Source organism: Microtus pennsylvanicus, chromosome 22 (genome assembly GCF_037038515.1).
Source record: "Microtus pennsylvanicus isolate mMicPen1 chromosome 22, mMicPen1.hap1, whole genome shotgun sequence".
NCBI lineage: Eukaryota > Metazoa > Chordata > Mammalia > Rodentia > Cricetidae > Microtus > Microtus pennsylvanicus.
This window is the reverse complement of record NC_134600.1, coordinates 35,923,139-35,949,333: the sequence shown is the minus strand read 5'-3', so window position 1 is coordinate 35,949,333 and position 26,195 is coordinate 35,923,139. Positions and strand designations below refer to the sequence as shown.

At 44.4% G+C, this 26,195-nt stretch overlaps 1 protein-coding gene across 3 annotated transcripts in view; it reads right to left on the bottom strand.

Moving 5' to 3' along the window:
* The window catches only part of Lhfpl3 (LHFPL tetraspan subfamily member 3), a 389,769-nt gene that overhangs the window by 11,455 nt on the left and 352,119 nt on the right, over positions 1-26,195 (bottom strand). The window contains exon 3 of one of the 3 annotated variants that reach the window (XM_075956231.1): positions 20,952-20,999. The exons of 1 other annotated variant lie outside the window; for it this stretch is intronic. In XM_075956231.1, coding sequence (XP_075812346.1) covers positions 20,983-20,999 — 17 coding nt within the window. In that variant the 3' untranslated portion in view covers positions 20,952-20,982. The remainder of the gene's footprint in view (positions 1-20,951; positions 21,000-26,195) is intronic. One more of the 3 variants, XM_075956232.1, reaches the window with a different exon arrangement.

Sequence of the window (26,195 nt, the reverse complement as noted above, 5' to 3'; positions counted from 1 at the left end):
ATTTGGAATATTTTCTGGTAAAAAGAGACGGGGAGGAAACAAAAGTATAGAACTGGGAGCACCTGCATTGGTCTTCCCTGGGAAGTCTTTATTCCAGCAAATGACAAAATCTCTCAAGTAACTCAGGATTGTTTGAAATGAAGTACCTAAAAATAACTCTTGAGGACTTTCTAGGATGATGTCATGGTATCCTAGGGCTAGAGACACACCTCCATGAGGGCAAACCTCTTGTTAGAAGTGGAATTCAGGTGGGACACATTTTACCTCAGTGGGGAGTGTTATCTTTCATTTTTTTGAGACAGGGTCTCACTCTGCACCCAAAGACGGCCTGGAACTGGTGATCCTCACGTCTCAGCTTCCCAAGTTCTAGAATTCCAGGTGTGAATTGATTACCATACCCAGCTTGTCTTTTTCCCTTTCTTCTTTTCTTCCTTCCTTTCTTTTCTTTTTTTTTCAAGACAGGGTTTCTCTGTAGCTTTGGAGTCTGTCCTGGGACTTGCTTTGTAGACCAGGCTGTCCTCAGACTCACAGAGACCTGCCTGCCTCTGCCTCCCGAGTGCTGGCATTAAGGCCTGTACCACCACTGCCCGCCCAGCTTATTTTCTGTTTGTTTTTCTTTTTCTTTTTTCTGTACATCTAGAGAATTCTATTTTTATGGATAGAACCATCCCGAGTCAGGCCATGTCTCAGTTGAGAAATCAGGAAGATTTCTCAGGTTTCTTTGTGGTGATGCTTTCTGTCTTTTGCTAAGCACTGGTCCATAGCCAGGTGCCATGCTAGACGACTTACATATGTTATGACATTCAATCCCTATAAACAACTTCTAGGTGTCTGGTGATATCATTAATTATTTTATTTTTATTATTTATTTATCTATTATTTTTATGGTGCTGGGAGCTGAGTACAGTGCTTTGTATCTCTTAGGAAAGAGCTCTAGCTAGCATCGTGCGCCAGCCTGGTCCTAGTAATCCCATTTTATCAATGAGAAAAGCATTTAAGGATGATGAAGCCAAGGAATAAGACAACAAAGCAGACAAGCTCTGGATTTGCTGGGTTCTTGAGCTCTTAAATGATTTGACCCCAGATGTTTTGGATGAATGTGACCTTGCCTACACACATGCTGTCTCTTCTTCACACACATGAAAGCTGGGGTTCTAATTAATACTAAGTATCAGCTTGAAATATTTGATAAATTAAAAAAAACAGCAGAGATAATTCTCATGACAAAACACAGCACAGTTGTAAACACAAGATTACTTATCACAGCCAAAAAATTAAAAATAACTTTAATTGCTCAAGTAATAAATTGGTTAAATAATCTGTGGGAGTTTTATGTAGCTTTTAAAGCATATGTGAAAGCTGGTGTATGGTGGCATAGGAACCTGAGGCAGGAGGATGAGGCTAGTGTGGGCCATGTGGCAAGATCTACTTCATAATATTAACCAAAATAAAAGAGCTTGTAGGGCTGTTGTTATAGCTAAATGGTAGCAGTTGCCTACGATGTGCAAGGTCCTGGGTTCAATCCCTATAACAACAATATTTTAAAATAAGTAAGAATAAAATAGAGTGATATCCATGACATTAAATGGGAAAAGAATATGAAATAACATGTATGTAATACTGCTTTTGAAAATCAAATATATTTATATTCATACACACATTAGACGATAAAATGTTATCCTTCAATATACAGCAGTTGAAATGTGAGAAATTGTTTTTCCCCCCTCTGAGTACGTGTTACTTTCATAACTAGGAAAATGTGCACCACCGCCATTCATTTCAAAATTCTGTGCTTCGGAAAGAAAATAGAAGGTGGAATGAAACATCCAATGTCTTCAGAGTCTTCGTGGATTGGGTCTGGTTCCTAAGCAAGTGATTTTGGAGCTACTCTGAAAACTAGCCACTCTGAAAACTGGGCATAACTAAAGGGCAACCTTGTGTATGGTGATGCATCTACAGACTGTTCAAGCTTGGGAGAGAGAGAGAGAGAGAGAGAGAGAGAGAGAGAGAGAGAGAGAGAGAGAGAGAAGGAGGAGGAGAGAAGAGAGAGAGGAGAGAAAGAGGGAGAGAGAGAGGAGAGGAGAGAGGAGAGAAAGAGAGAGAGGGAGAGAGAGAGAAGAGGAGAGGAGAGAGAGAGGAGAGAGGAGAGAGGAGAGAAAGAGGGAGAGAAAGAGGGAGAGAGAGAGGGAGAGAGGAGAGAAAGAGGAAAGAGAGAGAAGAGAGGAGAGAGGAGAGAAAGAGGCGAGAGAGAGGAGAGAGAGAGGAGAGAGAGGGAGGGAGAGAGGAGTGAGGGAGAGAAAAGAGAGAGAGAGGAGAGAGAGAGAGGAGATAAGGGTTTTTTATTTTTCAAACATCTATCCCACACATTTTTCTAATTAGAAATTCATTACAACTTGCAAAATGTCAAAATGAAAACTAACGGTGGAGTTATATTTGTTCAAAGTTCAGTGTGAATTACTTTAATCAGTTAATCCCAGCTAACAGCTGGTTGGAGTCAGCCTACGCTGCTTTCTATTTTTAAAAAATCTTATTATGGTGCCCATGAGGTGGCTGGGTGGGCAAAAGGCACCAAACCGAATTTGGTGAGCTCTCTGGGGCTCACACAGTGGAAGGGGAGATATGCCTTCTCCAAGTGATCCTTTGGTCTTCAAATGTTCTGTACTTGGGACGTGTGCTAGCCACATACACCCACACTCTTGAACACAAATAAACATATGAAAGATAAAAAACTCACACTATAGAAACAGCAGAGATTCTCAAGCTTTACCATGTGTAAGATTCACTTAGAAATGGGTTTTAAGGAAGACCCATTAAGCATAGATTCCTAGATGCTTCTGACACAGAGGGGCTTGTGAACCTCACTGGGGGATGTTGAGGAAGGGAGAAACAGACAGAACTCGGGGCATTTGTGTAGGAAGGACCTGGATGAGAAAGTGCCCAAACAATGACTTTCCAATGGACAAGTAGGTCTTAAGATGATCCCAAGAAAGGAGGGAGGAACTGTGAGGCCACAGAAAGGAGTGGAATCAAGTAGCTTCTCTGATGTGGGGCTGGCTGCTATAGAATATTATTTTAAGATGTTTTCCATTTGTTTATGCTTTGGAACATTTGTTTTAATGATGCAAAGATGTGTTGCATTCTTTTATGTTGCATTTGTTTAACTCCGTGAAGCTGTGATTCTTTGCCTGCCTAAAACACCTGATGGTCTAATAAAGAGCTAAATGCCCAACAGCAAGGCAGGAGAAAGGATAGACAGGGCTGGCAGGCAGAGAGAATAAAAAGGAGGACTCTGGGAGAAGTAGGAACAAGAAGAGAACGGGGGAGGGGGACAGCCACCCAGCCAGCCACGTAAGAGTGAAAGTAAGATACACAGAACTAAGAACAAGAAACAGCACAGAGGCAAAGGATAGATAGGATAATTTAAGATAAGAAAAGCTGGCTACAAACAAGCCAAGCTGATAGAATAAAACTCTAAGTGTGGTTTATTTGGGAGCTGGGTGGCAGGCCACACCCCCAAAAGCCAAAGAATAAAACAAACAGTAACAGCTGGCTCACCATGAGCCCACTACAGCTCCAGGTTTTGTGGGTACCCTGCAGAACCGAGCAGCTAAACACAACCGGTATAGTATTGGAGAATAAGCCATCCAGGCAGCTCTCTGACCAAAGGAGGTCCTTATCGGTGTTTGCATACTAGAGAAGACAGCCCTGGAATCCAGTTCTCAGCTCAGCCACTGTGTGCGCTGTAGACACAGTACAGCCAAGGGACGGACAGGGAGAGAGGTGGGTGATTCAGCCAAACTGGCGCTCCCCACTCCATGGGCTGTTTTGGCGCCCCCTGGTGGTCACTAGTCTGGGGCGCAAAGCGGTCCTGGCGAGAATACTCAAGGAGGAACTGAGTCACAGTTCTGAGGAAGGACACAGGAAAGATTTTTTTCACCAGGGATATCACCTCGGGGACCTAAACAATGGCAGGAAGCTTCCACTGGAGCTCTGCCTCGCCGGCACTCTTTTTATTGGAATTTCCAAAGTACAAGACACAGCCTGGTAACCTGAGCATTGCTGCACACAACTTTCTTCCAGTTAAGGCCTGAGAACCACTTCATTTTCATTCATGAGTAAGGAAAACATTCAGGCCCCCTGTCCTCTGCTAGGCTGCCTTCTATTTTTAACAGCCCGGCTGCAGAAACAGCGATCTAAAAATAATAGAACGGTTGTAAAACCATTCAGCGTGTACCCACTGCCGGGATAATTTCAGTTTATCTACGATGAAGTATCTTTAAGAAACACATTATTTCAAGTGACTGTTAAAGTCGGTTTGTCTGAGTTCTCTAACACGAGCTCTGGCAAGGAGAGAATGCTATAAAGTTGTCTAAAATTAGGTCACAGTCTTAGCGAAAGCTTTGAGAATGCTCTTTTAAACTGTGTGTGTGTGGTGTGTATCATCAGAAATTGATTCTCTTTGCCTGGTACCCAGATGCCCAACTCAAGTTAATCACCTTTGTCATCACTGTTTGGAAAAAGTGAGACTCCAGTTCCCTGACACCCCCATATCCAAGGACTCTGGGGTATTTGGTCAAAAGTGAGACCCCAGCCTCCTGACATGCTTATATCCAAGGACTCTGGGATGTTTTGTCAAAAGTGAGACCCCAGCCCCCTGACACCCCCATATCCAAGGACTCTGGGATGTTTTGTCCTAAGTGAGACCCTAGCCCCCTGAAACCCCTATATCCAAGACTCTGGGGTGTTTGAGCTGGAAGCATTACCCCAGCCCCTGGCATTCATCCTTGGGGCACCAATGGAGCCAGAAGCTCCATCTTAAGTCCCTTTCCCTTGGGAGTTGCCTTGGTCTGAACTCCACCTCCGGAAAAGCCCACCAAGCACTGACCTTCCCCAGGGAGGGTCAGGACCACTCCTACAGGCTATTTAGGCTGCCACCCAGAAAAGGGTCTTTGAGTTTTGCATGGCCCCTCTCTCTATCCCCGCCCCTCCTCCCCCCATGCTCACCACCCAGGAGCGCTGCATTTATTAAACGTGGGCATTTTTTTCTTCAGTTTAATTTGGTCTGATTGGAAGTATTTGCGTTGGCGGAGAGTGTTAAGAATATTTCTAACAATCATTCAGGTAAATGCAAACCTGGCCCCTCTCCTTGGGGACCTGAGAGGCAGAGTGACCGCCCCTGCATGCATGACAGGCAGCACCCTGACTCTGTATGCAGGTGCCAAGGTCCCTTTAGGGGAAAACTCGGCCCACTGCTGCTCTCTTTGTGTTGTTTCTCCGAGGAGGCAACTCTCTGTCTCTGTTTCTCTATGTCTCTGTCTCTTTCTCTCATCTCCCCCCCCCACTCTCTTCCCTTCCCGGATAAACTTCCTTCCCAGGTAAGTCTGTCTGATGGTGCGCTTGTCCCCTGCCATGGGATCCAAGTTCAACCTCGCGACGCTTATTATTACAATCTTCCCAGCTTTCGTCTCACCTTAGATTTTTCTGGGTCCTTCTCGTTTCCAGTGTGCAGTGAATGTAAACTGTGTCTGTGTCTTTAACACTCAGCTGCTCCATCATCACAGTGGAGGTAATATTTGAAATAAAGACTGAGCCAATACCTGACCAACCCAGGAGTCCACGTGCGGGTTGTCGAGTATGATGTTATTTATTTGTGTACATCGTGTGAATGGAAGACTTCTAAGAGGCTTGTTAAAATGGGGTGGGGAGCTCTGTTGTAAGTGGCATTGACGTCACCATTAAATATGTCTCAGACTTCAAAGGTCTTGGTTAATGAAAGACTGTTTTGTCTGGAATTACTTGGGAGGAATTCACAAGCAGTTAGTTGTTACTGGCATTTTACTATGAACAGATCCACTTAGATGTTCTGAGTGTAACAGGCATCACTGTTTTGTGACTGGATGGAGGGAAGGGGACAGAGGTGTGAACATTTGGGAGTGGGGACAGAGAGACACTGATGAGGTTGAGGAAAGAAACCAAGAAGGGGCACCACAGACAGATTTTGACTTTACAGTTGTGCCTGAAACTTGCTGTGTTCATGTGGAATGAGCATTTGCTTTGTAAAACAGAGGACAATTCACATGGCTATGTTGTGAAGTGACCAGAAATTTACATGCCTATCTTGTGGCCCTGAGACACACTCCCTCTCTGAGGGGGCAGAGATCAAACCCATATTGTTACATACTCTGGGAAACCCATATTGTTACATACTCTCTAAACCCATATTGTTACATACTCTCTAAACCCATATTGTTACATACTCTGGGAAACCCATATTGTTACATACTCTCTAAACCCATATTGTTACATACTCTGGGAAACCCATATTGTTACATACTCTCTAAACCCATATTGTTACATACTCTGGGAAACCCATATTGTTATATACTCTCTAAACCCATATTGTTACATACTCTGGGAAACCCATATTGTTACATACTCTCTAAACCCATATTGTTACATACTCTGGGAAACCCATATTGTTACATACTCTCTAAACCCATATTGTTACACACTCTAGGTACATACTCTGGGAAACCCATATCATTACATACTCTAGGAAACCCATATTGTTACGTACTCTAGGTACATACTCTGGGAAACACACCACCACTCAGCTATGTCCCTAGACCTATTTTTAGTTTTTTGAGACGGGCTCTCATGTAGTCCATGTTGGTCCTGAATTTACCATACACCTTAGGATGACCTTATATGATTTTTATACTCCTACCCCACAAGCACAGGGAATCCAGGCACTTACATCTTGAGTTTTGAGACAAGGTCTCAGTATGCCCTAACCTTCCAGGCTGGCCTTGAGTTGATACTTTTGCCTCTTCCTCATAAGAACCAAGATTATAAACTTGTGTCTCACATGCTGCGCTTCTGGGAGACGCTTTGTACCCAATCCACTGGACACGGGAATGAATACTTTATGTAGAAGGCTTCCTTTTGGATGAAACCACTGCCAGCAGAAAGATGGCCCCAGTCTCTCCCATGTCCTTTTATATAAGTCAAATATTAACACCAAAGCAAATAAGTTAGATTGAAATTGTAGTTTCAAGATGAAATGCTCTTCAATGCGGTTAATTGGTATCAATTGTAATTTGTACAAATTGATTTAATGTCCAGAGTCAGATTAACATTTAAACATTCTAATGAGAGAATCAGAGAAATGAGGCTAGAGCAGCTCCTGACTGTTTTTGGGGGGACTGGCCACATCTGTGCTCTCCTCCTGCTCACCCCAACAGCAGTGTTCATCTTGGGAAGGCAGCGTACATGGAGTTCTCTTCAGGGTTCTCACATGCTCCCACAATTCCTCCCACAGAGCAAATCAGACTTCACCCTATCATCTGACGTCAAGGCATCAGGAATTGGACTGTGTGTCACAAAACTTGAGAAAAACTTGAGTAGAAGAGACCTTAAAGTCTGCCCCAACCATCACACACTTCCTCCTTCAACCAGGTCACACCTACTTCACACCCTTTGGGGGTAATTTTCTTTCAAACCACCACAGTACCTAAGATAGTGGGTTTTGTATAAATCGCTGTCTTTGCTTACATTCACCCCCATTATATCCCTTCACCCTCAAGCTTATTCTACTGCTTTACCTCCTAGTCCAAAGAGTTCTTATTTGTTTCATATCACATACATATACAGATAGGCATATAATATGTATTTGCAGACATATTTAAATCTAGAATCCACAAACAAGGTAAACTATGTACTATTTGCCTTCTCCCTTCATGAATCAGTTTTATTTATTTAGAATAAAGTTGAATACACTCGTAAAATTAAATCCTAATGTCCATACCAAAGGCACAATTCTCTTTTCAGGGTTTTGAGATGAAGAAAGGAAGTCAATGAAGGCAGGAGAAAACAACAGAAAATGTATATTCGGGAATCAGTTCATGAAGCCTGTGATGTTCTGATGTCTTTTGGGGGTGGAGATTGGGACTCCATCTGTAACTATAGAAGATGAAGAGCAAGTGACAGCATCTCTTTGTGCTGTGTCCACAAAGACCGCTTGGGGCGGTCTATACACTGCTTCTCCATTGCAGGTGCTGTCCCAGTTCCTGTCAAACTAGGGAGTCATGTGCAGCAGCCACAGGTGTCGGGTGTCTGAGAGACAACGACAAGGGCCTTGTAGGTTGTTGTTGGATTTTTTTTTAAATTTTTTAACCTATTTGTTTTTCTTTTTATATGACTGTCTATACCCATTTTTTTTTCTTTCTTAAGCCCACACACATTGTGTAACACACTGGAACCTGTTTAGAGGTTTTCCCATCTGGACCTCTTTTCTGTGTATCTTTTAGCCTTTTCGACTGCACAAGCAAACTTTAGACTGTGAAGCTACACTGCTAAGTTACCTGGATCCTCCACATGGCTCTTTTGCTGGCTCTGCTGGCATCTAGATTCGTGAGAGCCAAGCCTAAATTGTGGCCTGGTTGGAGGTTTGTTTGACCTGGAACCACCTTAAACCCCCATCTATGGAATGCCAGTGCCCTGTACTGTGGCAGTCATTTTTTTACTTGTTTTTTTTTTGTTTCTATTTATTGTGAAAAATGCTGGTTAAGTTCTCTGCTGTACAGCAGGGTTTCTTTAAGGAGCCATTTTTTTTCCAGCTTTCTCAGGCTCTAGATGGATATTTAAGCCTCATGTTGATACACCAAAATGTTCTTGGATTTTCTTTTATTCTGGCTCCATGTTGGTGCCAAAATGTTGTTGGCTGTTTTATTCTTTTAACTTTTGACTTTTTTTTTGGGAGGCTTGCTGCCCAGCTCTCAAATAAATCACACATACAGAGGCTTATTCTTAGTTATGAATGCCCAGCCTTATCTTGGCTTGTTCCTAACCAGCTTTTCTTAACTTATCCTGTCTATCTTTTGCCTCTGGGGTTTTTCCTTTTCTTACTTCTGTATATCCGACCTTCACTCTTATGCTGTGGCTGGCTGTGTGACTGGTCCCTGGCATCCTCCCTCCTCTTTCTGCTCATTCTCTTCTCCTTTTATCTGTTCTCTCTGCCTTCCAGCCCCGCCTATCCTTTCTCCTGCCTTGCTATTGGTCGACCTGCTCTTTATTAGACCATCAAGAGTTTTAGACAGGCAAAGAATCACAGCTTCACAGCGTTAAACAAATGCAGCATAAAATAATGCAACACAGCTTTGCATCATTAAAACAAATGTTCCACAGCATAAGCAAATGTAGCACATCTTAAATAATATTCTATGATAGTGGGTCCTTCACGTGTTATTCTGAGGGTAGTAGAATCCAGAGTAACGTGAGAGAGCTGGGAGTCTCCCAGCGGAAAACATCCTTTTGTCTTTAAAGAATGCTTATGTGCGTGAGTGGTTTTCTGAATATATGTCTAGCTGTATGTCATGAGCATGCCTAGTGCCCACAGAGTTCATAAGAAGACATTGACTTCTCTGGAATAGTTGTGAATTGCCATGTGAACCTTGGTCCTCTGCAAGAACAGTCAGTGCTCTGAAACCATCAGCCACTTCTCCAGGCTCACTTTTTTTTTTATCTTATTAAATCTTTTCTTCCCTTCAGTTCTGTCTGAGGTTGGCCTGTATACATCATGCATATAGGATTCCACTATTCACAGAGAGACCGTAGTTAGTTAGCTAGCACAGTTTTGGGTTTGTAATGGGTCCTCTATCTTTGACAACTACAAAGAGAACTGTTGAAAAAAAAATGCTTTCAAGTTCTGGCTATTTTGAGGCATGCAAATTCCTTAAAGATCTCACAAATGTAACGAATGCAATGTTTAGATTCTTAGGTTTTTTTTTGCAAATACAATTTTCACTGAAATTAATGAGACTGTCTGGTAGTTTGTTGTTTCTCAAATTAGGCTGAATTAACAGGCTCCTGTTTAACTCAGAAATCCCCAAGGGGTCAGAATCAGTAGCCCTGGGTTGGGTGCAGGCACCACCACTTAACCACATTCCCTAGATAGCTGTAGTTACACACTTCAGGGATGCCTCCAGACAGCTTCTGAGAAATGCTATGGGTTGTTTAAAAGTGGGGCATCCACTCATCTAAATATCATTTTTATCTTTTCTTTTTCCTTCTATGAGTAGAAGAATGACAGAATTATAATTAAAATTATAATGAACTACAGTGGCAAACAGGCATGTCTGGTATGATGCAGGACAGACACACTTGATCATTCTGTAAAAACTTAAATTATTTAGATACACATTTGTTTGAAAAAAATATTCAGAAGGAATATTCTTTTGGATTGGTAAACTTGGGACCTCTCTTGCTTCTCAGTGTGACATTTCAGGAGGACACTGTTTTCTGTTTCAGGATTAAATGAAAAAAAATATTCCTCAGTACTGTCATAAATAATTCAAAACCTAAGAGAGCTTACTGCAAACCATTAAGAATGTGACCTGCAGTCACTCACCAAGTACAAGAAAAATGCATCTAGATCATGTATTACCAGGAAATAAATGGGAGACCCATCAGTCAGCGGGGGAGCCATTCCTATGCATTCTTATGACAGAATTTTAAAGGATTTAAACTTCCCGAGAGTCTGGACTCTGCATTTAACCTCCAGTTGAGGTCATCAGTCTACTAAGTCGTGACACGGTGGTGCACGACACAGCTCCCTCTCTCCCCTATGATGTCCTTGCAAATGTCTTGAAAGGGTCTTAAGATTCAATTATTAATCAGAACCCATTTAGGCCGTGGATGCCAGGAATGAATTTGCAAAGCTGGGATAAGCTGACCAAGGAGAATGGCACAGTTTCATAGGAAATACATTAAGCCTCTCTCACAGTCTAAAGAGCTTAGGGAGGCTTAGCTGAGTGCAGAGAAAGGTGTGTTTAGGTGGATGCATTATTAGGCAGTGGAGAATAATTAAGAGGAATTTATAAACCATAGCGAGTTCACTTTAAATGAAAATTTCTTGACCTGGAAAGAAAGGCTAAATCACTTTGCTTTCTTTCTTTCTTTTTTTTTTCTTCAAAATCTCATTTAGAATGTAGCCCTGTGCAGTTTTAGCAAACAGCTCTTGATAAGTATATAATGGAAATGATGTTCTACACATTTAATTCTCCCCTCCCCCGCCGAGCTATGGACATCTGGGAGGATTAATTGTCTTCTGAGGTACCAGACTTCAGATGTGAGGGTGACAAATGACCTAAATCATTTGTGAGATGCTGGAAATATACAATTTATATTAAGTATAATAATCTTTTTTGTTAGCGAGTTCCAGGACAGTCAGGGCTCCAGAGAAAGACCTTGCCTCAAAATACCAAACAAACAAATAAAAACAAAAATTACAAACAACCCCCCCCCGCAAAACCCCAAATCACAACATCATCAACAACAATAAACAGGACAAAACAGAATCAAAAAACCAAAGCCAAGCCAAGCCAAGCCAAACCAAACCAACCAAACCAAAAACCCAATAACTCCAAATCTCAGAACTACATCGTTGAAGGAGCCTTTCATGATTGATGAACTGAGCTCACAACGGAAAAGGGGTGCTTCCTCTGCATGAAGGAGGTGGGTGCATTAAGAAAGAGGTGGGTGTTAGGAAGAATCTTAAGACGAGCCTCACTGCTGATGCAAAATAATTTCTCTCTCTCTCTCTCTCTCTCTCTCTCTCTCTCTCTCTCTCTCTCTTTCTTTCTTTTTAAATATTTATTGTTTATTTTATGTAAATTGGTACTATTATCTGCAAGTACAGCTTTATGCCAGTAGAGGGCATCAGATCCCACTATAGATGGTTGTGAGCACTATGTGGTTGCTGGGAATTGAACTCAGGACCTCTGGAAGAGCAGCCAGTGCTCTTAACCACCGAGCCATCTCTCCAGCCCCGCAAAATAATTTCAGTCAGACCAGATTAGACCGAATTAAAGATGCCCACACTTAATAAATGCAGTGCTCCCAGGTGGAACAGGAGCATGGCAGTGTGTGTGTGGGAACAATCAGGGGGAGACACACAAAACCCGAAACCACGTGTTCATTTTTTGGCGGGAGCCTAAATAGCCTGTGGGAGTGGTCCTGACCCTCCCTGGGAAGGGGTCAGCGTTTGGCAGGCTTTCCCGGAGGTGGAGTCAGGCCCAAGGCAACTCCCAAAGGGAGGGAGTTTGAGATGGAGCTTTTTGTTCCATAAGGGCTCCATTGGCACCCCAAGTGTTATTGCCGGAGGCTGGGGTGATGCTTTCAATCATCTCAGACTCCTTGGATATAGGGGTGGTAGAAAGTTGGGGTCTCACTTTTGACTAAACAGTGGGTGCTGCAGATGACTTGGGTAGACAACTCCAAATATATCTCTTTGGCATAAGAGAGGTTTTTGAATGGCTGGGTAGTGGTGGTGCACACCTTTAATCCCAGTATTAGGGAGACAGAGGCAGGGGGATCTCTGAGTTCGAGGCTGGGGATGGATAGAGAGATAGATAGCTAGGCATAGAGATGGAGGGAGGTGTTGAGTTAATTATTTTGACACTTAAGATGTAGGAGAAGCTCTGGAGAGTAGAAGGCATCTTTTGTAAGAGTAGTTTATGTGGTTAAAGAATCTCCTCTCTGCAGCAGGAAGAGAAAGACGCATCTGAACACTAGAGACATCAATGGCAACACTAACAACTACACAGAAATCATTGTGTAATTCTTTACCGAGTTTCTGGTCATCTCCTCATCACTGTTTTCCAGTTTAAAATGCTAAGACTGAACTCATCACCACCACGTCTTTGAGATTTTTCTCAGGTCTCTGTCTGAGTCAGTTCCCACATATACACAGGTGTAAGCATTAATAAAACTGTTTATGTTTTCTTTGTTAATTTGTCTTTTTATTTGCAGGTGAATCTCAGCGAAGAATTCAAGATAATAAAAGGAATTATTCCTCTTCCTTTATAGCTTTCCAAATGCCGATGCCTCCTTGTTCTGTCCTTTCTAGTTTTCCCCCTTTATTTTTCTTTGTATCTGTAGGTGAGTAGGTAAGACACTAAAACTTAATGCCATTTTTCAGTAACATATGCTAGGTGTGGTGGCACCTTCCTGTAGTCCCGGTGCCTGGGAAGCTGAGACAGGAGGATTTTAAGTTAGCTTTACAGTGAGTTTGAGGTCAGTAAGAGAAACCTAGTTAGACCTTGTTTTTTCAAAAAAATATTTATTTATTTATTTATTATGTATACAATGTTCTGTCTGTGTGTATGCCTGCAGACCAGAAGAGGGTGCCATACCTCACTATAGATGGTTGTGAGCCACCATGTGGTTGCTGGGAATTGAACTCAGGACCTTTGGAAGAGCAAGCAATGCTCTTAACCACTGAGCCACCTCTCCAGCCCTCTTTTTTTTTTTTTAAAAACAACGAAGTAATCCCCCCTCAGCAACAAAACAAAAACCTCAACAAATCAAAACAAGACAGACAAAGCCTCAAAAGGTGGGAATGACTGCAGTTCCTAGACCTGAGACCTGAAGCTCTTCCCCTCCAGGATGAGAATCTCATCCCTAGCGCTGTGTAGGGGGCACATGTGGTCATCCCAGCTCAGAAGCCTGGGCATAGCCTGGACCTGTGAACCAGCTACAAAATTTGCTGACCCAGCACTAAATGAAAACTTCAGAGAGCAGGAAAAGGTGCTCAGGAACTACAGACCCTTTCCCTCCCTTCTCATGTACTCTCGAACCTCGTCACAGATTGTTACTCTTTATATTTAACGCCATTTTAAGTAAATAAAAATAGAAACTGTTAGCATCATTTTGTTGCTCATCTTTATAGTGGACATCACCTGCTTCAAGTGCAGGTGCACTCAACTCATTGGTATAGTCCCTAAAATCTACGTGGTGTGGTCTGTATTTGGTCCCTTCACGGTGTCTTGAACTAGCTAAGGAAAAAAAACCAGATTCAGTGGGGTCAGGAGGAGGGGCAGAGGGGCACCAAGAAGCTGGTCAGGAGTGCTCTACATGGTTTAGGATAGAGGAGACCCTCATAGGTTGTTGCTCAGGCCTTTTGGCTTTTCAAATTCACCTTCCTGTTGAGCCATTGGCCCAACACATTGTCCTCTGTTTTGGAAGGTTCCTCCCCACTGGGGATATCTCTAACCCATAGCAGATAGGTTCCCTCAAGGGCATTGGCGACTCCCTTACTGGGTCATTGGGTCAGAGGTGAGCCGTGGACTTACTGCTGCACAGCCAGCACCAGGTAGGGATGGCCACGTTGCTGTCAGTCCTGTCCTGAGGTGCTGCAGGATAGGTCTAGCGTCCATAGCTGCCAGACTCCTACCTGAGGCCATGGGTGCCAATGGCTCCTGGGCAAGCATAGGGAAGGGGGTAAGAGAGGCCAGGAAGGTTCTGATGGTTGGAGTACAGGGCAGTAGGCGGGAACCTACTGCAGTAGGAGGGGAGGTGGGAAAAGGACCAAGAGGGAGAGGAAGCCTTAATTTTACCATGGGACTATTCTGTTCCCTCTCTTCCTCTCCCCTCCCTCCTCCCCTCCCTCTCCCCTCCCTCCTTCCTCCCCTCCCTCCTCCCTCTCCCCTCCCTTCTTTCCTCCCTCCCTCCTTTCCTTCCTTCTCCTCCCTTTCTTCCTTTCTCCCTCCCTCCTTCCCTCCCTCCCTTCCTTCCTTGCTGACTCATCATTTTCAGCATAGCATTTCATCATAACAGCCCTCTCTCTCTCTCTCTCTCTCTCTCTCTCTCTCTCTCTCTCTCTCTCTGTGTGTGTGTGTGTGTGTGTGTGTGTGTGTATGTGTATGTGTAGAGGTTTCAGTGCTTTTCTGGATACAAAGATAAATTTCCCACAATGAATTTTCTCCATCCTACATTTATAGCTTCTCCGGACCCCACTTTTTTTCTCCTTTCCTTTGTCCCTTTCTCCATCTCTGCCTTTTAATTATTTATTTATAGCTAATTAAGGAGTTCTCCTTTCCTGGCTGGATGCAGTGGTCTCAGCACTCGGTGTGTGGAGATTTCTCTCTCTCTCTCTCTCTCTCTCTCTCTCTCTCTCTCTCTCTCTCTCTCTTTCTCTCTCTCTCTCTCTCTCTCTGTGTGTGTGTGTGTGTGTGTGTGTATGTGTGGAGTGCTCACTTCCCAGGACTGCAGGGGGACCCACAGGGAGAAGGCAGAAGAAGGACAAAAGTTAGAGCCGGGAAGGAAGTGTGGGAGAACAGAGAGAGGAGAGGAAGTGGAAGGGAGGAGAGAAGGGAGGAAGCGGTATAGGAGTCAGCTTCTCCTTGCTGTCCCAGCAGGCTTTGTTGCAAACAAGGGCTCTTCATAGTTCTGGCTGGTCACAGTGGGAGTCTCTGGGTGTCAAGTGACCTCAAGTCTTCTTGTGCCCCATTGGGTGTTTAAAACTGTGGCTACACATTCTGAGCCCCGCCCCTGACAAACTAGCACTCTGAGTGGGTGTGGGTGCCTGAAAAGAACTGGGGTGAAGTTGAAGGTGGGCTTAGATGGAGTCCCATGGAACGGAGACCACTGGTGAGTTCCACTTCAGGACTTCCTCCCAGGAGGCCTTCCCAAGATCATCACAAAGGGATCTTTTCTTTCTTTCTTTCTTTTTAATGTTTGAATTTATTTATTTATTTATTTATTTATTTATTAAGGATTTCTGCCTCTTCCCCACCACCGCCTCCCATTTCCCTCCCCCTCCCCTGATCAAGTCCCCCTCCCTCATCAGCTCGAAGAGCAATCAGGGTTCCCTGACCTGTGGGAAGTCCAAGGACCACCCACCTCCATCCAGGTCTAGTAAGGTGAGCATCCAAACTGCCTAGGCTCCCCCAAAGCCAGTATGTGCAGCAGAATAAAAAACCCATTGCCATTGTTCTTGAGTTCTCAGTAGTCCTCATTGTCAAAGGGATCTTTTCTGCAGGGTGACTAATGCCACATAAACAAATACTCAAAAGCTAAGAGTATTTATACCCCTCCCTTTTTAAAGCGTTGATCATGTAGTCCAGGTTGGCCTCCAACTCAATATGCAGCTTTTGAGACAAGGTTTCTCTGTTGCTTTGGAGCCTCTCTTGGAACTAGCTCTTATAGATCAGGCTGTCCTCGAACTCACAGAGATCCGCCTGCCTCTGCCTCCCGAGTGCTGGGATTAAAGGCATGCGCCACCACCACCCAGCAAACTGCTGATTCCTTTACCACTACCTGAGATTATCCTGTGTTAGGGATTGAACCTGGGCCTTCACGTATGCTGGATATACATGAGCTACATCTCAGCCTATAACTTCAGAGTCAAAAAACTAATTAGATTTATTTATTTAATTCTTTTAGTGGCATTACAATAAACTTTCCTCTTGGAGCCTACTGGAAAGCACCTGTGAGGAGAAGTAAGGGCAGCCTTGCTCAGTGTGACTTCCAGGCTATCATGGCTCTCAGTATCAGCCCAGAGATTCAGACTCTGTGGGAGCTGGCCATCTGCCTAGAAATCCCTGTGGGTCAGTGCCATAGACTTTCTGCTCTCCCAGCATGGCACCTTCCACCCCTCCCCATCTTTGGCCTCAGAGGCACACTTCACTGTGATTTTCTCTACAGGGGCAGCAAAAAAGGACTAATTTTTTTCAAAGGGACAATAGACCCATCTACAGGCCCGGAGAACCTGGGGTTCTTCAGACTCTTCCAGGCCTGGTAAGAAGCTAGAATACTTATTTCCAACTTCTGAGAGAAGGCTAAAGACCAGAGCAAAGTTTGTCTAAGTGGAGGCTTGTGGATTGCCCTTTCCAGAACCACACCAGAAGCTTAGTTAAGAACGGATTTCAGGGGCTGGAGCCGCTGGCTCAGCGGTTAAGAGCATCGCCTGCTCTTCCAAAGGTCCTGAGTTCAATTCTCAGAAACCACATGGTGGCTCACAGCCATTTGTAATGAGGTCTGGTGCCCTCTTCTGGCCTTCAGGCATACACACAGACAGAATATTGTATACATTAAAAAAAAAAAAGAACGGATTTCAAGCTGCGTCTCTGTGGGGGCGGGGCCAGAAATCATGTTTGAAATAAACAGACTTGCTGCCTTCTATCTTGGACTTTTGCAAATCAGTGTGTGGCAGTGGCCTCACACTGTCACTAGGACAGCATCTGGGACAGACTGCCAGCATGTTTATTTAATTCCTAGATCTGGAGCTCAATAATTTACCTTTCCAATAGCTTCTGAATGATGCTGTTGCTTGTCTGGGGGCTGAATTTGGAGAACAACTAAAACAATTTAGTCTCCTCGGCTGCGCTGAAGGCAGTGGCGGTGGCACGTTTGCTACCTGTCTATAAGGAAGGGCAAGAACAAGAGACTGTAGTGCAAGGTCACTGGCCCTTGGGCATCAGGCCAGCCTGCCGGACTCTCTAGGATCAGGTGGGAAAGTCTGAGTGTGTTGTCTGTTCCCAAGGTTCTCTGGGAGGTCTCTTGTGACTCTTGAAGACACAGTTTGGTTTTAGGCTTCCCTTAGGAAAAAGAAGCAAAGGATTGGACAAATCTAGAACCTTCTCAGTAGGTTCCAGAACTGTTTTGGAGTAACTGTACACGCTAAGGTAGGCAGAGTTCTCTGTGGCGTGGCTAGCTTTTGGAGGATCTCTTTCTGAAATGATGGTTGGTCATATTCACACGGTGAAAGGGTCACCAAGCCCTGGCTGCTATTCAGAAGTCTCAGGCACAGTGCACCCTTTCTTCCATCTAGTAAGAATTTCAAGGTGAGACTGTGGGTCGGGATAGGCTCTCAAAGGAGCTCATCTTTCCTCCCTCTCTCCCTTTCTTATTCCCATTCCTTTTCTCTTTCTTCAACTGCAGTTCCCAATTTCGCCACTTGAGGTCTCAATAGGACAGTGATTTTCTTAGACCTCCCATTTAGGCTAGATTTTTGGAACAAGTCTAACAAAGACAAAACAAAATACTCCTACCCCTTCCTAACTCCTTGCTGGCTGATTTGTTCAGGGCGCTCCCTGGGAAAAGAAGTATTGGGCAAAGAGCTGGCACCTACTCAGCATCCTTAATGCAACGACTGGCCTTGTGTGGCTTCCTGAAGGTGCCATTTTCTTTTCCTGACAGTGTTATAGCTCTCCTAAGTGGAAGACGGGTAACACTAGAACATTAATGGGACCCGAGAAGAGGCTGCCACGTGATTTCTCCAATTTCTGGTTGCTGTGGTCTCCACCTGACGGTTGTACTTGTCAGTCTTAAGCAAAATGCCTAGATGCATGTAGCTTTAAGAATCCCTCCACACTTCCCTGCCAGATGGATTACTTCCAAGCCCTTTTCTTGACCAAAATTGTTGAGCTCAAATCCCATCCTGGCAATGCTTCCCTAGGTCACAGTGGTTTTTCTCTGCTCTATTTTACCAAGTGGCTTCTGAGCCTAAGACGTAAGCACCGTTCCTCAGCTGGCCCTCTCCTCCCAGTCAGCTGGGAATGGCTGCGGGATCTGTGCAAGGTTCCTATAGACTACTATTGGAAAAGTTGTGTTAAAAAGTAAAATAGGCCAAATTGTTAAATTCAGTGATGATCCTTTGTCCTCTAAAAAAAAGTTTACCGAAAGTTGACGTGCATTCGGCTTGGAAAAGCAACCTCTGTGGTGAAAGCATTGCGTATCTAGCCGACATTGGCATTTTCATAGCTGTGTGTACGTGGATGGATGTAGCTGAGAATTAAGGGGGACACTGAAATGGGTTCCTCTGTAGTTGTCTTTTTGACTTTTCGGTTATTCTTTATTGCAGAGTTCCTGGCCTCCTTACTTTAACAACACATCGGAAAAGAGAGTCTGTGACCTTCACCTACTGGGGTCCAAAGCTCAGTTAATGAGCAGCATTCTGGGAAATGGACACCAGCTGATTTGCCCATTTCCTGAATTGTTTCCAGATGTCAGCCATCAGACAGCTAGTCCTAAGTCATGCATGTCCACGTGAGTGTGTGGGGACCGGGCAAAGCAAACCCATGCTAACTTCTCTCTTGCACTTTTTCCTCCTCCGGCCTTTTCTTCAGTGAACAACAGATGCAACGCTTGTTTTTGTAGGCTGTCCCTATTTGCACAGCCTAACTGACTTTCCCTGTGACTTGCTTGGAAAATGCACGTGGATCTCCAGCGACATAGCCGTGGAAGAACCTGGGATCCCTTCTGGGGATGCAGACTCATCTGCTTTTATTTTTAGAGTTGCCCTGGAGCTCTGTGTCTCTCTCTGTCCAGGGAGAAAGGAGCTCTGACCCTGGACTGATAGGGTGCTTTGGTGGAAAGAGGAGGATGAGGTTTTAATCTGCCTCCACTCCATCTGGGACAAACACAGCTAAGGGGTGGGAGCAAAAGATCCACCCCTAATAACTTTGGGCTTTCTGCATGTCTAAATGGTGGGTTGGGTTCTCAGTACTGCACACTTTGAATCTCAAACACTGGGCAAAAACTTGATCAGATGTCAAGAAAAAAATTTAAAATTGTTATCATTTCAGAATCTATAGCTCAATAACTTCAACACACGCAAGTGTGCTGTTGTGTGGTATGTGCACACACGCAAGTGTGCAGGAGTGTGGTATGTGCATACATGCCAGTGTGCAGGTGCGTGGTGGGGAACAACTAAGGGTTGTATTTTATTTGGGGTATTGGGGATTGAACCTGGGACCTTATTCAAGCTAGGCAAGCTCTTTACCACAGGACTATATCTCCAGCCCCAGAGCTGTACCTTATTTATTTAATTAATTATTTTTGTTCTTTGAGACAGGGTTTCTCTGTGTATCCCTGGCTGTCCTGGAGATTGCTCTGTAGACCATGAACTCACAAAGATCCACCTGCCTCCACCTCCTGAGTATTGGAATTAAAAGCATGCACCACCACCACCACCTGGCCTTTTAAAAAATTTTTTCATTTTAATTTTTATGTGCATTGTATCCCATGGAACTGGAGTTACAGACAGTTGTGAGCTACCATGTGAGTGCTAGGAATTGTACCTGGGTCCTTTGGAAGAGCAGCCAATGTTCTTAACCACTGTGCCATCTCTCCAGCCCCCAAAACTGTATTTGAAATGTTCCAGATATACTCCTGTTAGGGACAACAATCTCCCCTCATCAATTGTCTTATTCTAGAGATTTCAATTTGTGCTATACTAAATTCATTCAGAGTGCAGACATGGTTTATGTAGGATCAAGAGACCCCACGAGGAGTAGTGAGAGTTTGTGTAAGTGTGTATACAGTGAAGGCCTGAGTTAGCTCATTTCTAACTTTTTAAAAATATTTATTTATTATGTATACAATATTCTGTCTGTGTGTGTGCCTGCAGGCCAGAAGAGGGCACCAGACCCCATTACAGATGGTTGTGAGTCACCATGTGGTTGCTGGGAATTGAACTCAGGACCTTTGAAAAAGCAGGCAATGCTCTTAACCGCTGAGCCATCTCTCCAGCACCTCATTTCTAACTTTTAAAGCCATTATCTTTTATAATGTTTTATCCTCCAAATGTGCATATTTGTACATCATATGCCTATGTACAGAAAGGAAATAAATAAGCGAGAAGACTCCAACCTCTCTCCATAGCTCCTACTACCTGGTGCAATGAACTCCCATGAACAGAGTGGAAGTCCATTGAAGACTCCCGGCTCTGAAAACACCAGACAGGTCCGGTACTTGGTGACGGTCATGACCTGTCTAGAGCAGCCTTTGTAGTTCTCCGCCTTGGAGGGGTCTTTTCCAGTTAGGTATGGATAAGCACCTCTATTCTTCAAGCTTACAATCCCAGACTCAGTGCCCGAAAACAGTAATTCACTGCATTCCCCGGGACTCCCAGCTTGCTGGGAAGATAGCAGGCAGACGGTCCTGTGTTCTCTGGTTCTTACCCTGTGCCGGACTGTGTGTGTGTGGGTAAAGCCCAGGTATAGAATCAGGAACAAAGACCCAGGATCTATGCTTTAAAAACAGCTCATGCGGCCCGAGTGCAAAGCGCCGGAAGCGGGAATTGGAGAACAGCGGAGCGAACATGCGGGGCGGAAGGCAGAAGCACACGAAACATAGCTGTACCCACAAGGAGCCATGCTCACACTTACATGGTGTGGTCTTACACTACCTTAGTTTGCCTTAAGCATTCCCGTCATCTGAGAGTGTGGGAGGGAAAAACAGAGTAGTTAAAAGTAAAGTACGTTAAGAGCTCAGCGCCGTCTTCTTGAAGACAAAAGGCAACATTCCTGTTCAGAATCCCATTCACACGTATTATGGGGGAGAGGTTTGTACCTAGAGAAGGCTCTATCCTGAGAACCAGACGCGGGAGTCATTCATTGGCCCTGATCCTTGCTAGCTGTTCGACCTTAGACAATTGTTTTATCTTTCTGTATTTTCATTTTCTTATTGGTAAAAGGTAGCACTTACCTTGTGAGGGGAGGACGCCCTTGAGTGACACCCATAAAACCCTCAGGACAGTCCTAGTCCATACCCAGAATCCTCTAAGTATTCAAAACAATGATATCATTGCCAACTGCGTCTTTGGCTTCCTTAGGCAACACAGTTGAGACTAAAGGAATAAAAATACACAGAAAGCCAATTGACTCAGAGAATTTTAGTTATTCAGTAAGAAAACCCACTCAGGAGAGGACAGAGTAAGAATGGTGTGGGGTGAGAAATAGTTGTGTGTTGTTAGAGTTCGTTGAGGGCATTACTTCACATTCTTGATTATCCCTAAGCAATTCAGAGTGGGATCTGAGGAATGATAACTGAAAACCAATTGTATACACATAGATCAATTAACCTGAAAACCTGGTTCACACCCAGTAATTCGAGCTCTATCTACACCTTCAGGCTCTGTGCTCTGGACAGAGGAGATGCGGTTTCTGCATGTTCAGTTGCTTGAATCCCGTGCCTTTCAGAGAGCTGCTGAAAGGTGCCTGCAGAGGCAATGAGCACCTCTTGCTGGTCCAGGCAAACAGGAGGGCAGCCTCTGTCTCCAAGCTCTGGGAGCCATCTAACTAACATTCACCTAACTTGGCAGGGTATGCAGACCAAAGAGAAAGAAAGGGACTCTGAGAGGGAGGTAACATCTTAGATTAAAGGAAACTTTCAAGCAAAACGCCCTTGAATGACCTTGATGAAGTGTGACCCTGCTCACCACCCCCGGCAGCCATGGTGTGGATCTTTGACCTATGAGCGTGGCATGGCTGTGTTGAATTCAGAACAACCGTGATCACCCTCACAAAAGACTGGGCTCAGTAACATTCCCTCACAGGAGGAAGGGAGGAGTCACCAGGATGCACTGTTTAGGGGAGGGAGAGAAGATCCATAGGTTGTAGCAATTGGTACATTGATGTGCTTCAGTCAAACTGGCTCGCTGAGCTAAACTTGGGGGGAAGCATTTCTCTAGTTTGTCATTCTCTGTCTAGCTGGGGTAAGCAGATAGACTCCCATAACTCACAGAACCAGTGCTAGTTAGGCAGTCCTGGTGTACGATTCGTCCTTCACTTTTTAAGTGATCCCCACTCCCCCACCTCCCAGTGGTGTGCTTGTATATGTTCCCTTCAAAACTAGGTCTTGTAAAACACCTAATGGAAATAGCGAGGATCCCCCAGTAATGAGCTCTCTGTCCCATGTGTTCCTCCCTCTTCAGTGTCTCTGGTTTTACAGACTCCCAACACCCTAACTTTGCATGCGGTCATCTTCTTGATTCTTTTCTCATTGTTATTTTACATATCACTGGTCGAAGGAAGTTTTCAGGATAGAAGATCTAGGCTGTTCTCCAAGTTTTTTTTTGCAGTGAAAGAAAGCATGGGATTCCTGTGCTGGCTCATTTTTTGGTATATGAGCATTTGGGCAAAGAGACTTGACTTTTTAAAGTTGGACGCTCGTCCTTCACATGAAATGAAAAGGAACTGTAAATTTTCAGCTAGTGTACTATAGAAGGAAAGGATAATGGAGAACATACCAGACAGAACAGGTGAACTGCAAGCTGTGTCTCAGGAAGCCAACTTGCGCCCTGAAACAGACACGGCTATCTTGTTCAACATTAATAAAACCGTACAGGGTCTGTGCCTATACTGTGATGCCTAAGAAGACCACTGCTTCGAGCAGGGTTTGAGTCTTGTTTTTTTTAATATTTATTTATTATGCATACAATATTCTGTCTGTGTGTATGTCTGCAGGCCAGAAGAGGACACCAGACCCCATTACAGATGGTTGTGAGCCACCATGTGGTTGCTGAGAATTGAACTCAGGACCTTTGGAAGAGCAGGCAATGCTCTTAACCACTGAGCCATCTCTCCAGCCCCCCGTTTTTGTTTTTTTTCTAGGCAATTGTGGACTCCCAAGTCCATGCTCTCATTTCTGATGCAGCCTCTCACGATGTTAGGCATAGCGTGCCTCTTGCTGTGGGAGGGGCCTAGGGTGGCTGTGATCACAGCTTCGTGGGTACAGCACAGAAGCTGGCTTTTAAAAGACACGGTCTTAGATCTTCCCAGTCACAGGCACTGTGTCAAGGACATGGATTACATTACTCAGGCTGCGGAACACAAAGAAACACCTTGATTTGCTTGACACCTTTCTGAAGGGATTCTATTTGTGCCATTAGAACGTGGCTCAGGCAGCAGACAGACAGGAAGAAGAGACAGGGGTGACTCAAAGAAGCAGAGGGACTTTTCAACTTGAAAAAAAAAAAACCCAGGTCTAATAATGAATTGACGTTTTTAGAAATAATGACTTTTAAACAGGATTATTGAGCAATTAGTCAAATTATAGTTAGGATGGGAAATAGGTGATTTCAAAGGGAATCGTTAAGAGAAAGCTCTTATTGTGCTTTGCCATTTTCATCTTGCATCATTATCCTGCATTTTCTTCTACATCAAATGAAGGTCATTATTTTGGCCAGTGAGATAGAGGCAGGTAGGTTTTTGTTTGTGGATGGCACAAAGAAGCTACGTCTCTTGGAGTATTAGTGAGCTTCTTAGCTCACAGGGCACACCTGGAGGTCTGTAACCATTGATGCAGGGAAGACAACCCTTGGCAGCATCATCAAATGCAGGATACATTTTAGTAAAGTGTCCGGTGGTAGTCACTTCTGAGTTCTGTTCTGGGGTGCAGTCCATTCCTAAGGCAAGTCAGAGGTCTCCCCAGGTATTAACTGTCAATCTGACAGAACCCAGAGTCACATGGGAGATGGGCCTCTTGGGGGGCTGTCATACATTAGTTGGGGTGGCACTGTGTTCTTACTGGGACCCTGGACTGAATAAGTGAATAGGGGAACTGAGAAGAAGCATCCTTGCATGGATTGTTGCCATTTCCTGGTGGATACAATGTGAACAGCTCTCTTAAGCCCCTGCAAGTGTGACTTTCCCTCTGTGATGGAGCAGTTAGATGAAACAAACCCTTTACCCCTTAAGATACTTTTGTCAGGGTAATTTTACATGTTACCATTACAGCAACAGGAAGAGAAACCACAGCAGCAGGCATTGGCTGTTTCTATGGAGGAAATAATAGAACAGGTTTCACCACCAGAGGAGGGCTGATGCCTGGGTAGCCAGGAGAGTCTTTCTGTGTCCTATGCTCATCTCGTCACAGTGGTTGACTTTTTTATTTTTAAAGTTTTATTTTATTTTATGTGTATACCTGTTTTGCCTGCATGCGTGTATATACATCACATGCATGCCCCATGCTAAGGGGACATTAGATCCCCTAGAACTGGAGTTAAGGACAATTAGGAACTGCCATATGGGTGCTGGAAACTGAACTTGGATCCTTTGCAAGAGCAGCAAGTGCTCTAGACCTCTGGGGCTTTTCTCCAGGTCCATAAAAACCTTGTAAGGGGTGCACAGACTGATCCAGGAGGACTGCTGCTTGGTGGCGGTTGGGAGCAATAAAGAATCACTCTTAGCCCCCTGTAAAGGTAGTGTAGGAAAGATGAAGTATTCGTGGTGCAGAAGAGGAGGAGAAGTGGGGAGATGAGGAAAGAGGGATGATGTGGGAGTCCCCTCTGTGTGTTGTGATTACCATTAATGAATAAAGAAACTGCCATGGCCTGTTGATAGGGCAGAACTTAAGTAGATAGGGAAAACTGAACTGAATGCTGGGAGGAAGAAGGGCAGAGTAAGAGAGATGCCATGGGGCCGCCGCCAGAGTTAGACATGACGGAGTGAGTGGCAGTAAGCCACTGCCATGTGGAGATACACAGATTAGTAGAGATGGGTTAGTTTATGATATGGATTAGCCAGAAATATGCTTAAGCTATTGGCCAAACAGCATTGCAAATAATATAGTTTCTGTGCGATTATTTTGTGGCTGGGTGGCCAAGACCAATGAACAGCCCCCTCCCCCAACAGAGGGAGGATCAGTGTGGGAAAGGCAGAGCAATCTCTCTGCCTGTGCTGGATGATGGATGGGGCCCTCCCTGCCCTTCCTCATCTCCAATCTTGCTTTCTCTGACACCAGGAATGGTGAGGTTGTTTTCCTGTGATATAATGATAGCATTGGGAAGGAACATGAGGCTCTCATCAAGAAAGTGTAATTCTCCATGTTGAGTGCCTTTTTGAATTATAATAGGACACGAAGTTAGTTGTTGCAGGAATTATTTTGAAGATACTTTCACTTTTATAGTAGCGCTAATAATAAGAGGCAGGTGGAAAGCGTATCAGGCTAGTGGTCACTGAGATTCATGGACTAGGCAGAGAAAGGTAACATGACAGGCCTGCATACAGGAAGAGACGGGTGGGAAGGGAGATTCCTCAGAGTTCAGGAATAGCTGATGTCAGCACAAGCCCGCATAAAACACAATACATATTGTAACGGTGTAAACGAATGCAGACAGATTGTAAAAAAATATATATAGCTTTAATGGAGAAATAGACTTACAGAACCACCGTTCCTGCCGAGACCAGGAAAGCAGAAGTGAGCTTGGTGAGCATGCTCGCCAGATTTATAGGTAAACATTAGCCCGAGGCGAACACGCCCCCTAAGGGGCGGGACTTATCCCTACAACATATTAGACTTCAGAGAGGATGGGGCTGGAGCTCAGTGCTTAGATAGCAGATGGGAGGTCTTGGACTCGATCCCCACTATCACGTTAAGAAGAAAAAAAAAAGACATCAATCACTGTCCCTGTTGGTCTCATCTACTTTCCCCAATTTCTTTTAAAGTTCTTTGCTGCACATTCACACGGAGAGGCACAAGAAAGTGTGCTCCTGAGACACAGGCTGACTCTGGCTAATTGACTCAGATCCAGCTTATGCTGAGTGTAGATGGAGAGACTCCGAGAAAGATTCCACCTTAGCTATGTGGTCAGCCTCAAAATAAACTTCTCTGTCCCTGTAGGCTTTGAA